The 25,436-nt window shown below is 47.7% G+C and overlaps 2 protein-coding genes across 3 annotated transcripts in view; both read right to left on the reverse strand.

Moving 5' to 3' along the window:
* Window positions 1-438: 438 nt before the first annotated feature.
* Window positions 439-7,458, reverse strand: aurkaip1 (aurora kinase A interacting protein 1). 2 transcript variants are annotated; one of them, XM_084436495.1, is made up of 4 exons: window positions 7,405-7,458; window positions 6,907-7,010; window positions 1,370-1,821; window positions 439-755 (listed from the first exon to the last, which is right to left on the reverse strand). In XM_084436495.1, exons 2-4 carry the CDS (start codon window positions 6,956-6,958, stop codon window positions 639-641), a joined length of 621 nt encoding a protein of 206 aa, XP_084292621.1. In that variant the 5' UTR covers window positions 6,959-7,010; window positions 7,405-7,458; the 3' UTR covers window positions 439-638. The 2 variants fall into 2 exon arrangements, with proteins under 2 accessions (XP_084292621.1, XP_084292622.1); XM_084436496.1 differs by having other exon boundaries at window positions 7,341-7,440.
* Window positions 7,459-10,445: 2,987 nt separating this feature from the next.
* Window positions 10,446-25,436, reverse strand: part of LOC311307256 (rap1 GTPase-activating protein 1-like) — a gene marked incomplete at both ends in the record, with an annotated part of 65,774 nt that continues 50,783 nt past the window's right edge. Inside the window, 12 exons of the mRNA XM_084436053.1 lie at window positions 10,446-10,556; window positions 11,273-11,352; window positions 12,040-12,142; window positions 12,435-12,570; window positions 12,741-12,857; window positions 13,006-13,115; window positions 15,346-15,423; window positions 16,545-16,679; window positions 24,124-24,264; window positions 24,610-24,696; window positions 24,812-24,883; window positions 25,135-25,290. Of these exons, the coding sequence (XP_084292179.1) occupies window positions 10,446-10,556; window positions 11,273-11,352; window positions 12,040-12,142; window positions 12,435-12,570; window positions 12,741-12,857; window positions 13,006-13,115; window positions 15,346-15,423; window positions 16,545-16,679; window positions 24,124-24,264; window positions 24,610-24,696; window positions 24,812-24,883; window positions 25,135-25,290 (1,326 nt within the window). The remainder of the gene's footprint in view (window positions 10,557-11,272; window positions 11,353-12,039; window positions 12,143-12,434; window positions 12,571-12,740; window positions 12,858-13,005; window positions 13,116-15,345; window positions 15,424-16,544; window positions 16,680-24,123; window positions 24,265-24,609; window positions 24,697-24,811; window positions 24,884-25,134; window positions 25,291-25,436) is intronic.

Below are 25,436 nucleotides of genomic sequence, written 5' to 3' on the forward strand. Positions count from 1 at the left end.
CCTTAAAAGTGGGACCACTTACATAGCCTACTGTAGGACCAGGATGTAGTGGTGAGTAAAGAAGTGGGTATTCTGTAGTAGAAATGTTACCATGAGTGGTGTTTAAAGTGGGTATACTGTAGGTCCATGCATAAAGAAGTGGGCATACTGTAGCAGTTTTTATATTAGTGTACTTAAAAAAAAAAAAAAAAAGTAGGTATACTGTGGGTCCATGGATAAAGAAGTGGATCTACTGTGGGTCCATGGATAAAGAAGTGGGTCTACTGTGGGTCCATGGATAAAGAAGTTGGTATACTGTGGGTCCATGGATAAAGAAGTGGGTATACTCCTTGTACCTCGGTATACCCTCCATTACACCAATGGTCGCAGCCAACTCAAATGTTCTGGCACCGTATGCATTAGTAAACATGTATTACAGAATAGCACATGGAGAGTGACTGGGACATAACAAAAAAATCTTTATTGACTTTTTACACCTGGGGACAGCAAAAAGAGGTACGTTACTTCTGGAGGATTCCCATCATTGACACATGGTCAAAGTAGCAGAAGAACAGGCTGTTGTGTTGTGTGGTATAAACCAGTTGTGTGTGACAGAGACGAGTGTGTCGAGCCACATGCTGAAACCTAGAATGGGTTCTTCAGTCCTTTTTATTTCCGTACTGTTTGATGAAGATCTTGGGCGTGACCCATCCCTCTGGGGCCTTCTTCAGACCGGCTCGCATCCAGATCCTCTGCAGGTCCTTCTCAAAGCGCTTCTGCACACACACACAGGGTCACCACACCCGGTCAAACGCTCGCTCTGGTCAACACTGGCCACACAGTAACACAGCTGATTTGATTAGATATCAAGGCTCATTATCTTATGACAGCAAATAATAATTGCAATTATTTGCCTGATAATGTGATTGTAATAATAATTGCAATTATTCGCCTGATATTGTGATTATTGATTAATATTGCACATTTAATTACATTTTCTGTGGTGCCACCTTCATAAAAAAGAAAACAGAGCAAAAATCTGAAAAATGGACCGTATGCTGTCTATCTGCTCTCTGTCTATCAGTGAAATCGCTCACAGCACACTGACTCAACACATGAGACACATGTGCGTCAGACAGCATAAATGCCCATGATTCATCTGCATGCCCTCAACACACTCAATGTAAAACTGATTTATTAATTGCGGCCTTTTGCCATTAGTTAATTGCAGGGGTCATAATTGCAATTACGATTAATGCATGATTAATTGTGCGGACCTAGATCATAGCAAAGAAGTGTAACAGCTTTGACAGTCACTCAGCCAGTAGGATTCAAGTCAAAATCGCTGAGTCAGATCAGAGTTAGTTGATGATAATAACATCCTTCTCACCTGCTTCCTCCTTCTCCTGCCGTCTGCCACACTCCTCCTCAGGAACTTGGTGCGCTTCAGCAGCTTCTTGTATTTGTGACGGTTCATCTTCCTCCGCCGGATCTCCAGAACGTTCTTACAGCTGAGGGGCGCCGAGCCCTCGTGGTCCTCCAGGAGAGGGACGGTGAAGGGGGGCAGAACCTTGGTCTGGTCCCCGGTCAGCTCCCCGTCCTCCGGCGCCTGAGGGGCTTCTAGCGGGGGAGGGAGGGAGTAGCGCAGGGACAGCCAGCTCTCCAGGGGGCTCACGGACAGTTTGCGAGGCACGAGCGCCTCCTCCAGTTCTGGCTCGAGTTGCACCCATCGCGGGGGCTGTGTGTTGTCTGCTGCGGTTGAGTAGGTTCTGAGTTCGCGGTTCAGAGGGGGAAGGACAGGTACAGATCTGCAGCGGAGTTGTCCTGGAACCTGAAGCGCACCTGGATATTAAAGAGGAAATATAAACATGAATAAATATAATCATACCATGGCCTAGGTGAATACTCTTTTTTGATTTTTCAGCAGGTGTGCGTTAAAACTGTATAATGCACACATAGTTTGGCTTAAGTGTAATCACCGATGAAAATTAATGCACCATCAAGCAACATAAGAGCTGCAGCCTTGACGGCAGCCAAAACTAGCTAATCCCATCTGCTGTACCTTATATTGCTAGCTAGCTGTTAACATGTAGGATACTGCAGAAGTGTAGGATACTGCATATTTGCTGTTCAGTTGTCACATCTATTGGCCAACAAACTGTTTATGATAGTCAGACACCTCATTGTCCTAATCAAAACTTTTTTTTTTTCACGTCGTGGTATATCACCATCAGTCGTACCGTCACATTCATTGCGGGGACAGGATGTTGCCTGATAAGTGAAGGATATAGTGCTAGGTACCACACGAAAAAGGTTATTGATTTGCGGACAGTTAGATGTGTGGCAAGTCAGACATTTCGTCAAAAAACACGTCACATTTCACGTTTGTTAACCACACGCAAAGCGATTGACAGAAAGGCTTGCTAGCATAAGTTAGACTTCTGGGTCATTGTCATGTGCATCAGTCAGGTGATGGGTGTTTGTCAAGCTGGCAGCAAGTAGCAGTGCTGCAGAGTGGTTGAAAGTCAGCAGTGAGCAAAGCACAAATAATTAGGGGCCGGGCGGGCAGCCTCAGCTGCCGGTAGCTCTTGTATTTACCAATCAAAGGGTTTTACTATAAACAGTACTGTATGCAGTAACTTCAAATACTCGCTCAACAAATGTCCAATGTTCATGAAAGAAAAAAAAGATTCACGACATGGTATTTGTAGTGTGAAATGTATCCAATTTTGATCTCAAAAACGGTATTTTTGACAGTATTTTGAAGTCTGCCCTCATTTTGTCCCCACACTACTGCTGTTCATAAAAAATACACTCCCCAAAATCCTAGTGCAACAGGAATGTCTCTACCAATCAGAGACGGATTGCTGTTGGCAACCCCACCCAACCCTCGCCTAGGACTACAGTACATCCGGACAGATTGATTGACCACTGATTGAGCACAGCCGCAGTTACTCTGCAATTAGGAAGACAAACCAAAAAACGTTTCACATCCCAGCCAATTTGTCATGCATGAAGCAGACAGAAGATGATACATGCATGCATGCATAGTGGCGGCTGGTGACTCAAAAAACTGAGGGGGACAGGAGGAAGAGAGGCGAACCGCCCATGGGCGCCGGGGGCACTTTCCCTCAGTCAGTTATTATTTGAAATATCAGCTTTAAAGTGGATTTACAGTCGATTTTAGCATATGAAAAACTGAATACCACTTTCTTTAACTACATGCAGCATTTATTTATCATATTCATGATAAAATATTACAAAACAACAATAAAACATTGTAAGCAATAGTTGTTGTAATGGATTGTACTCTTCTCTAAAGAGAGAAAATAATTTATATTGGTGAGGTGCTGGAGAGGTTAGGTGATATATGAAAAATGTTTTTGATTAGGGGACACTGAGTGTGCTGGCTCTCAAACAGTTTGTTGGCAAATAGATTTGACAACTGGAATACGTAGCACAGCAAATGCAGTATCCAACAGTTCGCTCATGGCTAGCTAGCAATGGTACAGCTATGGGATTAGCTCATTTGGGTTGCTGTCAAAGCTGCCACTCTTATGTTGCTATAGCCTACAATTATCAGAACAATATGAACATTCAGTTGAAAGTTTTCCATCCACCCATCCATCACTGGATGAGGAATAAGCACCGCAAAGCGATCAATTCTCACACAAGCAGGAGCCAGGCTGTGGATTTCTCCGATCCGGTGTTGCGACCCAGTCTCTAGAAATTAGGGGTGTAACGGTACATGTATTCGTACTGTACCGTATGGTACGGGGCTTTGGGTACGGTACAGACATGTGCCGAGCGAACCGAACGGTACAGTCATGTGCCGAGCGACCCGACAGATCATTCGAGCAGATCCCTTTCAGTAGACTGACGCAAAATATTTGTCACAGTTGTGACAATGGGCTGTTTCTTAATCCCCCCCCCCCTCAGTACGGCTCGCTCACACCGCGAAATAGGCTATACATGAGGACCTTTGTAATCCATCTCCCATCTAATTGTACCGCAAGTTACTTAGGCCTACCATATTTTGCCGAGCACATAAGTCATTTGATATAGGCTACAGTCCCGTGCGACCTGTCTGTGATTTGGAAACGAGTAGCCTACGAGCAGTGTCATCATATCAGAGCACAACTCACATTTGTCAGTGGGCTCGCGTTGATATTCAGTCGTCCTCATTACCGTCCTCCTGAGGTAAAACTATTAATTCTGTTCGTTTGCCTTAGCCTAATGCACCGTAATGAAACACAGATAGGCTAAGGGAATAATTTATATATCACGGAGGTTCCAATGTAGGCTATAGTAGGCTACTTGCAATGAGAGAAATGAAACTCCGAAGCTGCACACAGCGCGCGCTCGTTTGTACACGCACGTTTGCACACATAGTCTATATCTCTGTGGGAAAAAAGGCAGATTTATTTTTTAGTAACGATCTTAATTTATTTAGTTTCAAATTTTATTGCATTTAATTCGTTTTAAATAAGTGATTCAAAAACATATTTTTAAGTAGGCTATTCGTTTTTATTTCATTTTCTACTGCTGGGACATCGTCACTGCCAGCAGGTCTTCCCTGTCTGCTGACAGTGTTGACATTTTTCTGGCCAAAAATATGAAGGTTGAGTGGGGTAGATGGGGTATGAATGAGGGGTAAACACTTAAAAGAAAAAGAAACAGCAAACTTACTTGACACAGCATTGTAGGCTATTCCACTGGTCAACATTGTTTTTTTGTTTTGTTATGTTGTTGGGGTTGTTTTTTTGTTTTGTTTTTTTTTTTGGGGGGGGGGGGGGCAGTGATGCAGCCTGAAAGGTATTGCTGTTTGTAAATAAAATTATATTAAAAAGATTGATTCAAGATCATTTTCAAAGAAAAGAAAAGGAATCAGAGTAGTGCAGGTGCGCCGCTCCTGAACCGAACCGAACCGAGACGTCCGTACGTACCGAACCGTGATGTTTTAGTACCGTTACACCCCTACTAGAAATGTTTTGGACGAGTTGAGGACAGATGATTTTAAAGATATTTTTCATTTAAGAAGTTTTAAATAATTAGGGTCCAGGCAGAGACCCTTATGTATAATATTTGTCATTCTTCTCCTCCTTCCTCTAAACGGCCACCCCGACCCAGTTATGCACAGCAGCTATATTTCTTGAAAATGAGTACATGGAATACTGGAACACATCCTATATTATTAAATTAGTACATGGAATACTGGAACACATCCTATACTATTAAATTAGTACATGGAATACTGGAACACATCCTATATTATTAAATTACATGGAATACTGGAACACATCCTATATTATTAAATTAGTACATGGAATACTGGAACACATCCTATATTATTTTGTATTTATGAATGCTTTTACTTAATATTGCCATAAGCGGAATCATTTTGCTGATTAATCAGCGCCGATAGGACATTTTTTAAACTATTGTTTTCCGCTGAACTGGGCTCTGATAGTGGCTGATGACTGCGCAGCCTCCACCCATTGTAAAATAGACCATATTCAAACAATGTAGGCCTGATCCACCAAATCACACTTAAGGATGTTCAGTTACATTTTTAAATACTTTTTATCCATTTGATTTTTGTTGTTGTTGTTATTAGCAATATTGAATTAATTAACAAGGATCTGGACCACAGGCACCCATCAACTGATGAAAAGGAGTAGGCTACTTCATTAAAATATGACTGAAGACTATAATAAAGAAAAGGAGGGATTTCAACAAAATATCCTGGACATACTGTAGCCTACTCTTGGGGACATAGTGCAGCCTACTCTTGGGGACATACTGTAGCCTACTCTTGGGGACATAGTGTAGCCTACTCTTGGGGACATAGTGTAGCCTACTCTTGGGTGTGAGGAAGACATTCTTGGAGATTCTCCTCAGTGAAACACAATCATTCATAGAGGAAATGAATAGTGAAGGAAATATGCACTGTTGGACATGTAGACCTAACAGGTGACAGAGGGCAGGTGTGTGCAGGTAGTAAAGACTTAAAACGCGCGAGACAAGAAAATGACCGGTAGGCCTGATTCCTCAGAATTTTAATTGCTCTTTAGCCTACTTTGAGTTTTATAATCCAGATGTATTATTTAAGTATTTAATTTATTTTACAATGGCTTTTTATTTTTTTCTATCGGCCGATTAATTGTCTATCGGCTTTTTCCGGCTCCAAACTATTGTTATTATATCGACCTTTAAAAATCTCAGACCTCTATACGGTTTAAAGGCACTTTTTTTTTATTTAACCAGGTTAAAAAGGTTTTACAAGAGAATCCTGGCCAAGACAGGCAGCAACAGTTTCCTGAAAAAAAGACATCGCAGACAACAGTTCTTCACCTCCACGTTGTGCCTTAAAACCGTATAACGCACCTACGAGCTGATTATCCTTTACATGGTAAATTAATGGTCAATGGATTGCACTTATGTAGTGCTTTTCTCCAAAGCACTCTACATTGGCCTCTCATTCACCCAGAAATTCACACACCAGTGGCAGCAGCTGCCCTGCTCATTAGGAGAAATTTGGGGTTCAGGACACTTTGGCATGTGGACAGGAGGAGGAGCCGGGATTCGAACCGCCGACCTTACGATTGGGAGACCCGCTCTACCTCCTGGGCCACAGCCGCCCCCAAATGTTGGTGGGGATTCATTTATTAGCCATGTATATGGTTCACACACACAAGGAATTTGACTAGGGTTAAGGCATACGCTGTTGCAGACGACATAAGAGAGGGTGCAGGACAGGCATACGCTGTTGCAGACGACGTAAGAGAGGGTGCAGGACAGGTGCAAAGACACAACAGTGCAAGACAGTACAAAAACTGTGCAAACAAAATTACGGGTAGGTACATGTCAGCATCCAAACTTACATGTATTAACATTACTGTAACGTTATCACACCGTATCACTTACCAGACACTCTGCAAAGGAGACTGAGGCGCGGGACCACCCTTGAGACAAACATTGTCCACTATCATTCATAAGAAGTCATTAGGAATTGATGCTGGCCCCGTGTCCTAAACAGAATGAGAATGTCAGACAGCAAACATCATGTCACACAGCCAGCCATGCTATCTAGCTAGCAAACCAAACAGTCGAAGCAATATTAGCAATATTCTAACGATTGTCATAATATTTGCGGTGATTAGTTATGTATATGGATACATATTACTAACGTAATAACTAGTTGGCGGCACCGTTAGGCTATCTATGACAAACTAGCGTAGTCTAGCTAACTGATGCTACAGTCAAGAACCTGTCTCTCTCGCCTACCTTGTAGACAGTTATTGGACAATCTATGTCCGGAATCTCGGAATATGTACAAATGTATACCATTATGTACGTACCTTAATGTGTAAATTAATCTTTGAATTTGTACTTATCAAGATATTTAAAATCGCTAAGCCTCACCCAGCCGGTGTTATCTGGCTTTAGCCTCAGTCCTCCAATGTGACTTCCAAAAACTATTTCCGGCTCTCACGATATGCTCTCCCCTCAAACACTTCCGGCTTCAACGCGTTACCAAATGGTTCCATGTTCCTTTCAAGCCATTACAGGCCGATGATATTAATACGGCAAGCAATGATGGAAACAATGCCAGTCCAATGGAGGGAAAGGTATTGTGTTAATAACGAAGCGCCCTGTTACTTTTTACCTTATGAACGTGCACCGACGAAGACCCTTTTTGAGCTATGTGCACCACTGTCGCCATCTAGTGGTTCAGAAGAAGCACAAATCTGAAACGATTTTGAATGAGAATTCAGCTGAGAATCAGGTTGTAGCCTACTTTCAAAAGCAACGTAATTTTGGCCACCTGCACACCAGGCACACATGTGACTAAAGACTACTACCTGTGTGTGTGTGTGTGTGTGTGTGTGTGTGTGTGTGTGTGTGTGTGTGTGTGTGTGTGTGTGTGTGTGTGTGTGTGTGTGTGTGTGTGTGTGTGTGTGTGTGTGTGCGTGTGTTTCAGTAGTCTATAATGAGTGCCTTATCCAGACGTGGCCAAAATCCAATGTTATAAAATTAGCAGGGTGGTAAGAGTTAGGAATCAGTGCAATTCAAACTGAAAACATTTGACTTAATCCAGGTTGTTTATTTCATATTTACTTGTCAGTATATTTACAAATGAGCAATGTACAGGAGAATCTCTTACATTTATGCACTATTTCATCAACAAACAAAACACAAATACAATCATTTGAATGGTCACACCGAAGCAGTGGTCACAGATAACCAATCCTGATGCTGCATGACATTGTACTTTGCTCTCTCTCTCTCTCTCTCTCTCTCTCTCTCTCTCTCTCTCTCTCTCTCTCTCTCTCTCTGCAGATGAAAAACTACCACATACAGTAAGCACATCGATTTACAGTGACAAGTCTAAATTTACACCACTGGAGGGCACCAACACTCTTGTTGTGTAATTTGAAATACTGTATCTGGGTCGACACAAGACTGAAGATATTTAAGTGAAACATAGAGACACAGTGTTCTGTAGATCAGACTCATTAAACAGCTTCTTTCAGGTTTTCTGACTAGTTAATATTAGATGATTTTCTGGTCAGTGTTGTACGGTTATATAATCAGAAAGGGGCCTCCACTTTTAGACTACTGCTCTACTTTCAGAGACTTATGGTTGGCCACATCAAATGATTTATTCATATGACATGACTTCACCGGCTTCAGTCAGAGCTGGGAATAAGGACAGTATACTAAAGGCCTACACAGTTCTCATTTGTTAAAATCATGTAATAAATGCAAAAACTCCTGATCCTCATTTGGAGGGTAAACAAATCTGGACCCACAGGTTAAAAAAAACCTGTCATCTTCCATGAGAGAATATCCAAAAGGCAGCTGAATATAAACATTTAAACGATATATTTGTTAGCCCGTCAATCACTTTGCTTATAAGGCATCTTGTCACTTCATAGTAATGTGGTGTCCTTTTTATTGAGAAGACAATGTGGGAAAGTATTTTTTCTTAATTTCAAAACTTCCAAAAATGTCTTTGAAAGATAATGGCACCAGTGATAAAACAAAACAGGAAACCGTTTAATTTGTCACAGTTCAACTTCTTTCAAGAGAACAGAAAATGGTTCATGGACAAATGTGGCCTATAACATACTGTAATAATTTGAATCAAAATGAATGTATTAATTCTACTCTGACATCATGTCAACTGAGCTTCTCTGGTTTATAGACTATAGATAATATCGCTGGCACTGTAACCCTCTCCTATGGGATATCAGCCTTTAAATCTGTTCCAATGGAGTTTAACAGGCACAGGCAACCCAAATATATCCCAAAACATGAAACACATTAATATATATAAGCACATGTCAACATGAACACAATAAGAAGTGTACAGATTATTCGAGCTGGGCAACTTGAAAATGGCAAAATGTATGTGTGTTTATACAGTAGCCTACTGTATGTATAATGTGTTTAATTGTGCATTTCTAATTTGGAATATATTAAAACATATAATAATTGGAATGGACGAATTGTCGGTTTGCCATACATTACCTGATTGAAACATTAAGGAACTTCATTAAGCTCACAATGACCGAATGGTTTGAAAGTGCAAGGCTGTTTCAGACTATGCCTAATGATAAGCGATACGTTATCCATGAGAATCATGTATTAAAAATAATGTTCAACATGTTAACAGTTTGCCACTCAATCTGTAACTATCATCCCATTACCTTGTGAGAATCAAATGGTCCAATAAAATTAATGTTGACATTTTAAGGCTGTCATGTCAATCATGTTACATATATCTCTTACATTTTGATGTTTGTCATTTACTGGGGAAAAAACATGGTCGCATTCTGAAAAATGTCAGATCCTTGTCAAAGAAAGTGTGTACAGTATCATTTTACACAGCACTTCGATGAAGGTACTGCTACAGTAACAGAGAAATTACAATCACTTCACCCTAAAAAAAATCTAATCACTGGTACATTAAACTGCATTCGACAACTAATAATTACAAAGGACATTTAATTAAAAATCCCACTTTTGATGTTGGATATTTGGTATTAGTAATATATTAAATATTTAAATTTTGCCATAATGGGTGTTGACTTAACTAAACAGAGCTTGCCACTCTGCAGTAGTGTCAGTACATCCAGGTGTGTACACAGAGCAGTCTCTAAGAGAGTTCAATGGCACTGTCTTTACCCTGTGTGATCTGCGCACGACTACAGTAGGCCTCCACCAAACTTGAACCAAAACTACCAGTTTTGACAAACAAACCTATTTTACCTCATGTGACAAAAGTGAAACACAGGTCGGATTGAAACAGATAAAACCAGGCGGTAGAAGTGTGAAACAGGCAAGCGGGCGGAAAGAAAGGACACAAAAGTGCAAAAGTTGGCCTCTGTGTCTGTGTGTGTGTGTGGTCTCCTCTCCAGGCACGGCGCCGAGGCTTCTGGGTAGCGGCGCTCCGAACCTTACTGGCCGGCAGACTGGCCAGGCTCCGCCTCCTCATCCTCCTCGTCGTTGGTCACAGCGAAAGCCCGCGCTCGCCTCATCTCCCGGAAGGATGGTGTCGTATGGGAATGCTTGAAGCACAGGAGACACACAGTAAGACTCTCACAGCACCATGCAGCATGCTAACAAACAACATGATCAGACACTTAATAGGCTTCAGGTTCTTCTGCCTATCATGGTTTTAGGAGACTAAGCTGAGGTTACACCTCATCATAGTGAAATCTATAGACAGATCTACTGTACAGGTACTCTGCAATCTGATATATGGTCTGGTATTGAGTGACAGTTTATCACAGATGTCTAAAAGCCTGTCTAACATTATCTATCCAGACAGAGCAAACAGAGGGCTGACCTGTAGATGGACATCCAGGATAGGCTACTACCAGGTGGGAGGGGCTAACAGTTCTAAACACAGAGATGCACAGAGAGCAAGTACTGTAGGAGTTACACAGCATTAACCACAACACACACACACACACACACACACACACACACACACACACACAGGAACACACACAGGAACACAGACAGCACTGTACCCATTGTATATACAGCAGAGCAACTGCACGGCAACAACCACATTAATACAACAACAACAACAACAACAACCACTGCAGTCAAAGACTTTCATTGTACATACAGTAACAGGGAAAAACAGCACGTCGACCAACGTCTTACAACAACGACGCTGATCAAGGAGGGAAATTGTCGCCCTCTAACAGGACAGAAGACCATGCAGAGAAGGAGCCGGCTGTTCACCAGGCCAGGGGGCGAGGCCTGAGCTCACCGAGGAGGACTGGTGATTGGGTGGTCGCTCTAGTTTGATTCGGATCTCCGCTCCTTTCCCTCCGTCGTGTTTCCCAGATCCTGGGGAGAGAGAGACCATGACCAGTCAGCTCAGTCTGCCAGGCCACAGCAGCATGCGGCCAACAGGACGGCTTCTGTACTTTCCTGATCTACTTCAGTGTGCAGCGTTGGCCACACCCCCTGGGTCCCAAGCCACACCCACCTGCGTCCCAGGCCCCACCCCCCAAGTCCCACCCCCCAGGTCCCAGGCCACACCCTCCTGAGTCCCAGACCCCCCCCCCCCCGCCAGGTCGCAGGCCACACCCCCAAGTCCCAGACCCCACCCCCTGAGTCACAGACCCCAGACATCGACCCCCCAGCCCCAGACATCGAGCCCCAAGCCCCAGACATCGACCCCCCAGACCCCAGACATCGACCCCCCAGTCCCCAGACATCGACCCCCCAGCCCCAGACATCGACCCCCCAGCCCCAGACATCGAGCCCCAAGCCCCAGACATCGACCCCCCAGACCCCAGACATCGACCCCCCAGCCCCAGACATCGACCCCCCAGCCCCAGACATCGACCCCCCAGCCCCAGACATCGACCCCCCAGCCCCAGACATCGACGCCCCAGCCCCATACATCGACCCCCCAGCCTCAGACATCGACCCCCCAGCCCCAGACATCGACGCCCCAGCCCCATACATCGACCCCCCAGCCCCAGACATCGACCCCCCAGCCCGCGGCCCCCTGGCTCCTCCCCTCACCGGGGGAGCTCCCTCTGCTGGTGGGGCCCATGCCGTCCTCCAGCCAGGTGCTGTAGGTGAACGAGTCCCGCTTGTGAGGCGTCCCTGCAGACGAGAGACTCTCCTGGGGACACAGAGAGACGGACATTAGGCACAGAGCAAAGCACACGCACACACACACACACACACACACACACACACACATACAGTACACGTACACACACATAACAGTACGTGTACTGTACACACACAAACACACACACACACAAAGTACAATACACATACACACGCGTGCACACGCACGCACACACACACACACACACACACACACACACACACACACACAGTACACACACACACACACACACACACACACATACACACACACACACACAGTACACATTCACATCACTCACCATTCCGGTGTCGTAGTCGTCCGTGGGATCAGTCTCGTTCTCCTCCACCACGCTGGCGAAGCTGCTGGCGTTAGAGGAGGACCGGGAGAGGGTGTGGCCCTCGGGGCCCGACGCCGCCCTGCCACCAGGAGAACAACTGCATGCTGGGTCAATCACGCTCCAGCAGCGTCCACCAATCACGCTCCAGCAGCGTCCACCAATCACGCTCCAGCAGCGTCCACACACTAGGGGCAGCCCTCGGCTCCAGTAACGGAACGAGAGATACCGCTCCGTGCCCCGATGACTTATCTATAATAGTCAACGCACCTGTTCTTTGTGGCGAGCACCTCAGGCGAGCTCTGATTGGATGAGTTTTCAGACTTGGGGTCCTGAGAGGCGTGGCCGCTGTCGGGGGTCTTCTGCGTACCCGGAGCACACTCCCTACTGAGGAAGACAGCAGAGAGGAGGGTCGAAATCGTCTGAGGAAACGATCTCAAACACCGAGGTAGGAAGACGATAGTATGTGTCTGTTAGTCGTTGTCACTTCCTTTCTCAAAAAGGCAAGTTACGAACGACTGGGAAAGTTTCTCACATTTTCTCCTGGACCTCCTGGATGTTCTCGATGCCGATGGCGCTGCTGCGCCTGGAGCCGAAGGGACCAGACTTCTTCCTGGTCGGGCTTTTCCCCGGGAGGATCAGAGACTGCCAGGGAGAGGAGACGGGCAGTCAGCACCACCACACCGCCTGTCATGACCACAGCCTCCCAATAATCTGCCCTGGCAAACTGCTAATTCTTTTGGTCATGTTATATAATTTTTTTAAATACTTTTCTGGAATTTAGCACTGTAAAAGATGAGGCCCTGTTAACTTAGAAACATACGTTCATCTGACTTCGTTTTTGAGACATACTGAGTTTGTTCTGCTTCTTGTTCTTAAACGCATTTCAAATTATAGTAGTTAACTGAACTTAGTCATCTCTGTTCCTGTGAGAAAAAAAAAATTCTCACAAATAAGTTTCTTTCTTAAATTTTTCTAAAGCAACGGGTTTCCTCACTTAAAAAAAAAGTAAAGCACATCTTCTAGTGAGCGATCAGTGGTGAACCATGCAGTGTTTTATTTAACCATCTCCACAGGAAAATGCAAGATGTCTGTCTTATATAAGATGTGATTGCTATCAGGGTAACCAAACTGACTTGCAGTTGTTACAGGGATAAGGAGATGGTAGAATATGCTCTTAAAAGGCTTAGAGTCAAGCCCCTGTGCAAGTTATCAAGTGAGAGCAGAGCAGAACAGAGCAGGGGATGAAAGATAGATTCTGCTGCACCGAGCTACAACGAGCTGTCCCAGTGAGCGCTTCGTTCACTCAATCTCCCTTTGTGAGCTCACAAAATAAGGACTTGAAAAAGGCTTTTATCTATCAAGGCTTCAAAGAACTAGAGAATTCATTTTTTGTGGGAACTATGTGCCATGAATATTCATAGTTCTTTAAACCAATGGAGAATCAGCACACGTGAAACGCGACAATGTTTTACATTTGTGGATTCTACAGAACAGGAACACATACCGTGATGCAAACAACAACACAGATAGGACAGTCAGAACAGAACATGTGCATGAGGGTGATTAGTGATGGATGAGGGTGACTAGTGAGGGATGAGGGTGACTAGTGATGGATGAGGGTGACTAGTGAGGGATGAGGGTGACTAGTGAGGGATGAGGGTGACTAGTGATGGATGAGGATGACTAGTGAGGGATGAAGGTGACTAGTGATGGATGAGGAGGACTAGTGATGGATGAGGGTGACTACTGAGGGATGAGGGTGACTAGTGATGGATGAGGATGACTAGTGATGGATGAGGATGACTAGTGATGGATGAGAGTGACTACTGAGGGATGAGGGTGACTAGTGATGGATGAGGATGACTAGTGATGGATGAGGGTGACTAGTGAGGGATGAGGGTGACTACTGAGGGGTGACGGTGACTAGTGATGGATGAGGATGACTAGTGACGGATGAGGTGACTAGTGATCGATGAGGATGACTACTGAGGGATGAGGGTGACTAGTGAGGGATGAGGATGACTCGTGAGGGATGAGGATGACTAGTGATGGATGAGGGTGACTACTGAGGGATGAGGGTGACTAGTGGGGGATGAGGATGACTAGTGAGGGATGAGGGTGACTAGTGAGGGATGAGGGTGACTAGTGAGGGATGAGGGTGACTAGTGATGGATGAGGGTGACTAGTGAGGGATGAGGGTGACTAGTGAGGGATGAGGGTGACTAGTGATGGATGAGGATGACTAGTGAGGGATGAGGGTGACTAGTGAGGGATGAGGGTGAATGGTGAGGGATGAGGGTGACTAGTGAGGGATGAGGATGACTAGTGAGGGATGAGGGTGAATGGTGAGGGATGAGGGTGACTAGTGAGGGATGAGGATGACTATTGATGGATGAGGGTGACTAGTGAGGGATGAGGATGACTAGTCATGGATGAGGGTGACTACTGAGGGATGAGGCTGACTAGTGAGGGATGAGGATGACTAGTGAGGGATGAGGCTCAGGACTGAGGAGGGATCTGAGGCGTCAGGTTGAATCACTCCTACAGGGTCATGATATTCATTGTGTAGATGTGGAATACTTGGACTTGGAGAGACACAAACACCAGTGCTGCCTGTATGTGTAACAGTATTTGGGAGGGAGTGACTCTATCTGCAAGTAGAACGTGTGTCAAATACTGTTCAGTATAGAAGTATGAGTCATGGAAGCCATGCCGTGTGAGGGAGCTAGGGCGTGTCTGTGTCCTGGCCATGCTGGTGTTGTTGTGCTTCACTGATCAACCACAGAGAGAAGAGTTGGGTCATGATGTGGTGGTGGGTGTCATGCAGAGAGCAGATAGAGAGGAGGAGAGTAAGTTAGAATAAGATATGAACCTCTTCTACTCTTCCTATGCCTATGGCACTGCCGCGACGTCCATGTTTACTGGGACTTTTGCCTGGTACAAGCAATGACTGAGTCAGAGAGAGAGAGAGAGAGAGAGATGGAGAGAGAGAGAGAGAGAGAGAGAGGGAGAGAGAGAGGTAAAGACAGAGGGGCGGAGTTGAGAGAGAGGGAGAATAAAAACACGAGTTTGCTGCATGTACTGTAATATAACAAAAACAGGAAGCACATATCAGCAGGATAATCGACGAATCGACACGCAGTTACAAAGACGTTAGAAAAATAGGCCACGGGCACGACACAGGCGGTAAGACGACGAGGGGGACTGGAGGCGAGCTGGGGAGAGACAGCGAGCGCGCCGAACAGCGAGCGCGCCGGCCAATCAGAGAACCAGGCCTGAGAGGGAGAGGCTCCTCCTCTCTTCGAGGTGACGAAGTGGCGATCTGAGGGGGGGGTTGTTTTTTTAATTTGAAAGCGGTGAAGAATCTGCATCGTTCAAAAATGTTAGTGATTTTCAACACATTGATTCGACAGTAGGAACCATTTCAGGATACAATCCAAGTGAGCATTAGGTACAGTTAAACAGTAAAAAAAAACAAAAAAAACAACAACAACCACAACAAAGCACTCATGTGAGTGACCCATCAACCAGTGCGGTAACTTATCCGTCCGGTCGGAGTTATCCATCTGACCGAAACTCACCACGTCCGGGATACAGCGTACGCTAGCACTGGGAGTGGTTAGATTTTCAGAATGAACACTTGGAGCAGCAACAGTCAAGTGCAAACAGTTAGCTGGCATGCACACTCTTACGCATCAGAGGCTGTCCACGGCCACGCGGACGCAGGGGCGGCCATACGCTGGGTTAGAGAGATGAGAGGAATTACATCAGAGCAAATCGTTCAAGGACAAAAGCGTCTTTCGATGCTTTGAGGACAAAACTCACCTCGTCCACTACAAATGTTCAGGTCAAAGCAAGGCACCGTGTGTTCCCGGTCATGCTAGCCTATTATAGAGGTTAGCTGCGACAGGGGGTCCTGTTTCTGTGAGAGGCTAGCGCTGTAGGCGGGTGTGTGTGTGTGTGTGTGTGTGTGTGAGGGCGGGCGAGTGGGGGGGTTAATCTTTGGCTACCAGGGTGGCCAGGCTCCCTCAGAGCAGAGCAGAGCAGTGTGGAGGGGGGGGCTGTACTTACTATCCTGGGGAATTTGGGGCTGTCTGCTTGGTTGGGGGTAAAGCTGCCACTGTGACTACCAGCGACCGAGTACGGCTTCTTGAGACCAAACCACACGGTGTCCATAGACTGGCTCCTGCTGCTATGGAACGCCCGCTGAGGAGAGACACGAGGAGGAGGAGGAGGAGGAGGAGAGTTGAGTCTGACGCTAGCCACTACTGTGAGAGAGAGGTAGAGAGAGAGACTAGTCCCGATCTAAACCGCTAGGCTACTCCGCTGGGGACAGGGTCCAGGCCTAACCACAGCGACACCAGGGGATCAATGAGCCGCCGCCAACCTTAACAGAGAACCACAAAGTGCCGGGGGGGGGGTGTTACAGTAGCCGGTGTTACAGGGACACCTAGGGGTGTTCCCAAAATGTTGCATGTAAGACCCGGGTGTTGTATGTGGGCGTGCGCGGGGAAATTCAATATCATTTAATAAAAAGCTATACTGAAACATGGTGTCAGAAGCGGTCGCTAGGTGAGGAAGAAACGCATAAAGAAATAAAACCACGCCATGGCAAGCAACAGCATCCCAGCACCCGATGGTATGCGTATGACTGGTGATCTGGCAAAAAACTGGGAAGTTTTCCGTGCGGAGTTTGAGGACTTTTTGCTCGCTACCGGTCTGAGCGAGAAGTCGAAGTTAATCCAGGCAGCCTCGCTGAGACGGCTAATGGGAAGTGAGTGCCGTCATGTTTACACACACAGCCTCACGTTGACGGAAGATCAACAGAGCCACAGTGGAGCTATACTGTGGAGGCAGCCACAAACGGGGCAGGGAGCAGTGCCCAGCCTTCGGTAAAACATGCCGGATATGTGGCATATCAAATCATTTTGCTAAGGTATGCCAAGCTGGCAGCAAGTCTGACAAAATAAAATAAAAAGTGAATGTGCTTGAGAAGGATGAGCAAAGAGAAGATGACTCAGATGCTGATGACAGACTGTTTCAAGTCACTGAATGTGTCAATACTGCAAAGGCCCAGCAGGGGCGCAAGTGGTTTGTGAATCTATGCCTGAATGAGAAAAGGCAGCAGTGTCAGCTGGATACAGGCTCCACCTGCAATGTCATGGGCCGCAAGATTAAAGAGAAGCTGTCACCCAGAGCGGCGCTCGGCCCGAGCACAGCCAAGTTAAAGCTATACTCTGGGGAAATCATGCCATCACTGGGGAAATTCCACACTGAATGTGTCATCCGGGGTGAAAAGCACAACCTCACATTTGAAATAGTCGACACAGAGCAAAAGCCTCTTCTCGGGGGCGGCACATGCGAACGTCTGGGCCTTGTAACCTTCACTGTTCCAGATGAACTGAACACAGTTGATGCAAGTCAATCTGTGCCCCTCACCAGAGATCAGCTGCTGAGAGACTATCGTGACGTCTTCAATGACCCAATCGAGTCAGTCCCGGGCGAGATACACTTCGAGCTGGATCCTGATGTGACGCCGGTGCAGTGCGCGCCGAGGAATGTTCCAGTGGCTCTGAGGACGAGAGTCAAGGAGGAACTTGAAAGACATGTCGAGGTCGGCAACATTGCGCCGGTGACTGAGCCGACAGCATGGATAAGTAACATGGTGACTGTTGCAAAGCCAGAGAAAATAAGAATCCAAAGCCTCTCAACCGAGCGCTGCTGAGGTCTCACTACCATATGCCTACGCTGGAGGATGTGTTGTGAAAAGGCTCGCCTTTTCACGTTGGCAGACGCTCGTGATGCCTTTTTACAGTGCAAGCTTGACGACGCGAGCAGCCGTCTGACGACCTTCTGGACACCGTGGGGTCGGATGAGATGGCTCAAGCTCCCTTTCGGAGTCTCAGTAGCGCCTGAGATCTATCAGTGCAAGCAACATGAGCTGCTGTCAGGCCTGGCCGGTATCGAACCGATCGCTGATGACATCCTGGTGGTCAGGTGTGGCGATACGGATGCCGAAGCCGAACTGGACCATGACAAGAACTTGAGTGCTCTCATGGAACGATGCAGAGCAGTGGGACTCCGGCTGAGTGAACACAAGCTGCAATTCAAGCTCAAAGCTGTACACTTCCATGGCCACATACTGTCCTCAGAGGGACTGAAAGTTGACCCAGAGAAGACACGGACCGTGCTGGAAATCGCGACGCCCACCGACGTGAAAGCGGTGCAGCGCTTTATCGGGTTCGTGACGTACCTTGCGAAGTTTCTGCCGAAGCTCTCGGAGGTCTGCGAGCCACTCCGCAGGCTCTTGGATAAGGACGTCATGTGGCACTGGTTGCCCAAACATGAAGATGCGGTGCGTGAGGTGAAGCGTATGGTCACCTGCACGCCCGTCCTCAAGTACTACGACATCACAAAGCCTGTCACGGTCCAGAGCGACGCCAGCATGACCGGGCTGGGGGGCTGTTTGTTGCAAGGGGGACAGCCAGTGGCTTTTGCCTCGAGGGCGCTGACGCCAACCGAGCAAAACTATGCTCAGATTGAGAAGGAGTGTTTGAGCATAGTCATCGCCTGCCAGAGATTCCACCAGTACCTGTATGGCAGGGAGGCTATCACCTCAGAAACAGACCACAAGCCGCTTATCACAATTTTCAAGAAGCCCCTCCTGAGTGCACCGAAACGTCTCCAAGGCATGTTGCTGCAGCTTCAAAGCTACAATCTTGATGTTGTGTACAAGCCGGGCCCCGAGATGTATGTCAGCGACACCCTGAGCAGGGCCACGCCACCGTGCCGTGGGTCTGACACCCCGTACGTGCAGCATGCTGTGTGCACTGTGGACAGCACCCAGGCCGAGTATTCACAGCTGGACCAGGCGCAGCACCTGGACGTTACGGCCTTCAGATTTCGCCAGATTGTGCAGCACACAGGGAGGGATGATGTGCTCCAGGAGCTGGCGTCTGTGATCCTCAGTGGCTGGCTAGATTTTAAAGAGGACACTCCGCTGGAAGTGCGGGAATACTGGCCCTTCAGAGACGAGCTGAGTGTTCAAGATGGAGTGTTGTACAGGGGACAGTGCGTCGTCATACCGAAAGCCATGAGATCAGAGCTGCTCAAACGCATACACACTAGCCACATTGGTGGGGAGGCGTGTTACAGACGGGCCAGGGATACGCTCTTCTGGCCAAACATGAGAGCAGAGATAAAGGACTTTGTAGCAAACTGCTCCACATGCAACGAGTACGCACGACTCCAGCAGAAGGAATCCATGATGTCACATGACATATCAGTGCGCCCGTGGCAGGCAATGAGTATGGACGTTTACTCATATGCGGGCAAAGACTTTCTCATCATTGTGGACCATGGATTTCTGGGAAATCGACCATCTGCCAGATCTGTCTGCTGACACGCTCATCACACGCTGCAAAGCTCAATTTGCGCGTTATGGGCTTCCAGACAGGGTGGTCTCAGACAATGGCCCACAGTTTGCATGCGAGCGGTTCAGAATGTTTGCAGCGAGCTGGGGGTTTGCCAATGTCACATCCTCACCCCGACATCCTCAATCCAACGGCAAGGCTGAATCGGCCGTTAAGATTGTCAAGTCACTCTGCAAGCAGGCAAAATTGGATGGCACGGATGCATGGATGGCCATCCTGCACTGGCGCAACACACCCACAGAGGGGTTTGACAGCAGCCCGGCCCAGCGCTTAATGGCACGCAGGCTCAAAACTTCACTGCCCGTCGCGGACAGCCTGCTTCTACCACGTGTGGTGGACGGAGTGGCAGAGAAGCTGCAGTGGAAACGGCGGATTGCCAAATCATTCTACGACAAGTCTGCCTTCCAGAGCTGAATGTTGGAGATCACATTAGGATGAGGCCTCTGCCAGGTGATCGCACAGGGCGGTGGCGGCTGGGCCAGTGCCTCCAGAGAGTCGCTCCCCGCTCGTTCGTGGTGGACGTGGACGGCACACTGTACAGACGCAACCGAGTGGATCTGCGTGTTGCGGAGCGCTCAGCTCAAGCGCAACAGACGGACATGCTACAGCCTGAGCAGAGCAGTCCTGACCAGACTCATGTCGCTGGGGAGACTGCCTCAGCCGAGACACAGATTGTCTCAGGTCGGGGGGAGACAGGCGGTGAGGTACATCCTCGCACACCAAGAGCACCGGTGACGCCGGGGGGTTCTACCACGGCAGGCCAGGGTTGTCTACTCACGGAGTGGCCGCCTGTCACGGCCGCCGCAACGACTGGACTTATGACTTTGAAAAAAGAAAAGAGACAGCTCTTCTGGGACTGTTTGACTTTGTACTGGACTGTTGTTCTTTGTTAAAAAAATAAATAAAAAAAATAAGGAAATAATGCAATGTAAGGCTATTGTTAATGTTGGGATTGTTATCATTAATGGGATTGCTGACTGAAATGCAAGCATGTCATTTGCAAACAGCTAAAGGAAAGGAGATGTTACATATAGGCATATGTTAGTAGCCGGTGTTACAGGGACACCTAGAGTTGCTCCCAAAATGTTGCATGTAAGACCCGGATGTTGTATGTGGGCGTGCGCGGGGAAATTCAGTTTAATAAAAAGCTATACTGAAACAACGACCCCCAACCCGATGTACCGCTGTAAAGAGACAGGACAGGAGGGGGGCACAGAGCGAGGGATAACCTAACCGGGGGCGATGCGACGGAGGCCAGCACAATGCAACACACCGTCTGACACGACATGACGACACAGAAGCCGGAAGAGGAGAGGCGTGCGAGCAGCCGTTAGGCCCCGCCTGCCGCCAGGCCAGAGCAGCGGAGCGCAGAGACAGAGCTGCTCCCCCAGACATCGTAGCAGAGACCGAGACGGCCTTTAGGGTCGAGCCTCCTGCAGACAGACACAGGCTTTTAAAGGATAAGTTCACTATTTTGGACTTTAGGGCCTGTTCTCGGTCTGTCTTACATGAACCGTACCGTAGAGACTATAGACTATATACAGTGGAAGTCAATGGGACGTTGGAAAAAAGTACAAACCATTGCTGTTATAAAAGATTACAAATATACTGTGTTAGAAATATTTAGCAACTAGCTATCTAGTAGTAGCAAGCGAGCTAGTAAGGTAGAGGTCAGGATTTGTAGCCTGATTGTGATCAGCTGCTTTTCAAGCGATCCTCCACCTCTCTACAATTTAGTACAGAAGTGAGAGTGAAGCTTACGGTGAATAGTTCTGTTTCAAATGGAACATTTGTTTCCACATTCGGTTTGTGAGAGAAACATGTTGATCCTGATCTAGCGAGCTCAGCAGATCAGTTTGGACTTCCCTCTATCTCAAACGATTATTCTCGAAAAGACGTTTTCACCGTTCTTCCGAATGGATTTGGCAAAAGTTTTGTTACGCTGATTGGCTGAAGGAGTTAGCCTGTCAAGGCAAGTAGATACTCCTGCCCACAATAATGGTTCTAGACAGGGGGGAGGCCAGACTGAGCAGTGGAGAAACAGAATGTGAGCTCGCTACATCAGGATGGTTTCACCAGGCTAACATTTCACAGGAGAGCGTACTGAGACTGGACAGATTACACCCTGTGCTTCCCGTCTCAGAAAAGCACATTCATCATAGTTTTTCCAACGTCTGATTGGGCCTGCTGACCTCCATTGTACTGTACATTGCCTGCACAACAACTGTAGCTAGCTCAATACTGACAGGCTGGCTCAATACTGACAGGCTGGCTTCACCAGACCCAATTTGTTAAAATTCGAAGGTTCTGGAAATCCTGCGTTTATTTTCGATTTCCAAGAGTCGTTATCAACGGTTAGACCAAAGAACCTCTGGACGCAATAGACCCTTTTCCCAGCAGCCATTTTAACAGGCCATAGCATAGTAAACACAGGTGTAATTGATCAAATTAATGGAACAGGGCCATAATTAATGTTATTACTAACACCACGAAATGGTTGCTGGGAAAGGGGTCTATTGAATAGGCCTACAACCAATCAGAGCAACGGAACACAGGTCAGTCTTCCTGTCATCGTATCAGGTGGGTACAGTCATTGTAATAAGCCCGCCCCATATTAGATAAACTGTTGTGATTGGACCAACCAAAATTGAGTCGGATGGGACTCAGTTTGAACCAGTTGGATGACCAGACTGAACTACAGAGTGAAAATGTGAGCTCACATCATCAAGCTGGCAAAGACAGACTGCAATACTGAGGCCATCAGGGAGATGATAGTCTCTACGTATCAGGTTCATGTTCAAGACAGAATGACAGAATAGGCCTTAAAGTCCAGAATAATTTCTCCTTTAAGAAAGAGAACAAGAAGAGCAGCTATACGCTGAGCCAAGAGGTTAAGAACATAAGAAGGAAATATGATCACTCATCAAAACTTTGCGACACGTTATGTACACAGGCAGAAAGAAAGAGTGTATTCATACAGTACAGTTATCACATGTTCCACATAGTGTACAGATATACTGACAGGACCTAGAGAACGTGGGTTGAAATTCAGCATTTCCCAAGTCCTCTACCTCCACACCCGCGTTCTACCCGTGGGCAGAGAGGCGTCATGATCCCGGAGCTGAGGGGTGCCTCTATGAAGACAAACTGCCTTCAGCCTCTGACGGGGGCGGGTTGGGTTTGGGCCTGTCCTGTTACCTTGACGGAATCAAAGAAGCCCCCCCTTCCTCCTCCACTCCAGTCTCCTCCCAGATCCTCCTCCGTGGCGTCCACAGACTTGCTCCTGCGGCGGGTTGCCCGCTGCGGAGAGACACGAGGAGCAGGAGGAGGAGACACGTTGAGTCTGACACTAGCCACGACCGTGAGAGAGAGAGAGGGAGAGAGAGAGAGAGACAGAGAGAGGGAGAGAGAGACAGAGAGAGAGAGATAGGGAGAGAGAGAGACAGAGAGAGGGAGGGAGAGAGAGAGAGACAGAGAGAGAGAGACTATCCCCCACATGAACCGCTAGGCTACCCCGGCCACTACGCTGACAGACAGGGGGAGGGGGGGGGACAGGATCCAGGCCTAACCAATGAGAAACCAGGAGACCACGGGGACGCCGGCAACCTTTTAGGACGACAGGGGGACACACTTAGAAGGGTTCCGACCTGCAACCCAATGTAGCGCTGTGAACAGGACAGGGGGACAGAGAGAGCGACAGGTCTCACGGTGAGAGAGACGGAGAGAGAGAGGTCTGGAAGAGTGAGAGGGGAGGGGGGTAGAGAGGAGGAAGCGTTTGTCGCACGACGCCGGGGACGATGCGACGGATAGCAGCACACACCGCAGTCTGACACAACACTACACAACAACACAGAAGCCGGGAGAGGAGAGGCATGCGAGCAGCCGTTAGGCAGCGGAGCGCAGAGACAGAGCTGCTCCCCCAGACATCCTAGCAGAGACCGAGACAGCCTTTAGCGTCGAGCCTCCTGCAGACAGACACAGGCTTTTAAGAGACAGGACCAGAATAACAGGTACGCCGAGCCAAGAGGCAAGAACATAATACGAAGGAAATGTTATGAGTCATCAAAATATTGCGACATGTTATGAACACAGGGAGGAAGAAAGGGCTTATTCATACATTTATCACTTATTATTATCATCATGGAGCTGAGAGGCCTTCATGAAGACAAATTGCCCTCAGGCTCTGCTACCCCAGGGGGCGGGGCATGTCCAGTTACCTTGAAGGCGTCAAAGAAGCCCCCCCCTCCTCCACTCCCGTTCTCCATCTTGTCGTCCTCCCCCCCGAGGCCCATCATGGCCTGGCTGTTGGTGTGGAGCTCCTCGTACAGCGTCTCCAGCAGGGCCGACCGCGTCCGCTCCTGACGTCACACACACACACACACACACACACACACACACACACACACACACACAGGCACAAACACACGCACGCACACAGGCACACACACAGACACTCACAGGCACAAACACAGACAAAGTCAAGACTCTGAAATGCGGTCATCACAGCATTCGTTTTCCATGACATCCATCATTATTTCCACTATACTGGGAGGGACAAAGAGTTCGGAGGTCAACCTTCTAGATTGAGGATCTGTGTATGTGGTGTGAAACTGAGAGTGGTTCCACGACTCGTAACGCGGGCGTTCGTCCTCCACAGAAACATGTGGGCGCGTGAGGAGACGGCATCCTTAGTCGGCACTCACCTCCAGCTTGGCGAACTTCTCCGCTTTGTAGCAGGCGTACTCTGCGTTGATGAGCTTGGTGAAGAGGAATTCATGGAATTCGGGTCCCTGAGGAGAAGAGGGAGAGAACAGGGTCTACGGTTCTGACCCAGACAGACAGACTGGAACCGATCCTCCTCACGGACCCGGCTCTGCTGGCGCTGTTCTACAGTTACCCACTCACTTTTCTGAAGACGGCCGGGTCTGGGAGCGCCGGTCCAAAGAAGGGCACGTCGTCCCGAGCCGTCACCGACACCTACAGTAACAAAGCACAGTGGTACCGTATGAGCTCTGACCACTTTTGGGGGGCATTCCAGAAAACAGGTTTAGTGAAAACTATCGAGTTTGCTAACCCCGAGATTCAATTCAATTGCAGGGTTTTTACACTCAGAGTTTCAACTACACCCCCCTCCTGGAACGCCCCCCTGTTCAGCCTGTGGTACCCGACAGTTTTTTTCTTGTATTTGATGTATTTATTTTAACTGGGAGGGGAACAGATACAGGCACCTTGTAGAGCACGTCGTCGGAGCAAGCGCCCACCGCCTGTACCACCACGTATGCGTGGAGGAAGTTGGAGGCGATCATGTCCGGGACGAAGGGGGTGCTCTCCTCCTGGAACACGATGGCCACGATGTCGTTCCCTATGTGCCTCTTCCTCTGCAGCTGCAGCACAGCGCAACACAACGCCGGCGTGAGACAATGTTGACAGGAAATGTTTCACAAGTCCCTGTGTGTGATGAAGGCCTCGCGAGGATGGTCCTTGTCTGTCTTTCTTTCCCTCCCTCTCTCTCCCTCCCTCCCTCCCCCCT

This window comes from Borostomias antarcticus (genome assembly GCF_949987555.1).
Source record: "Borostomias antarcticus genome assembly, chromosome: 3".
In the NCBI taxonomy this organism is placed as follows: Eukaryota; Metazoa; Chordata; class Actinopteri; order Stomiiformes; family Stomiidae; genus Borostomias; species Borostomias antarcticus.

Excerpts from the sequence above, each read along its gene's own strand:
- aurkaip1 (XM_084436495.1), bottom strand. The coding sequence starts at position 6,958 with ATGTTTGTCTCAAGGGTGGTCCCGCGCCTCAGTCTCCTTTGCAGAGTG. Across the intron at positions 1,822-6,906 it reads TCTCCTTTGCAGAGTGTCTG|GTGCGCTTCAGGTTCCAGGA; the intron begins GTAAGTGATACG and ends TTTAATATCCAG. Across the intron at positions 756-1,369 it reads GCAGGAGAAGGAGGAAGCAG|AAGCGCTTTGAGAAGGACCT; the intron begins GTGAGAAGGATG and ends GTGTGTGTGCAG.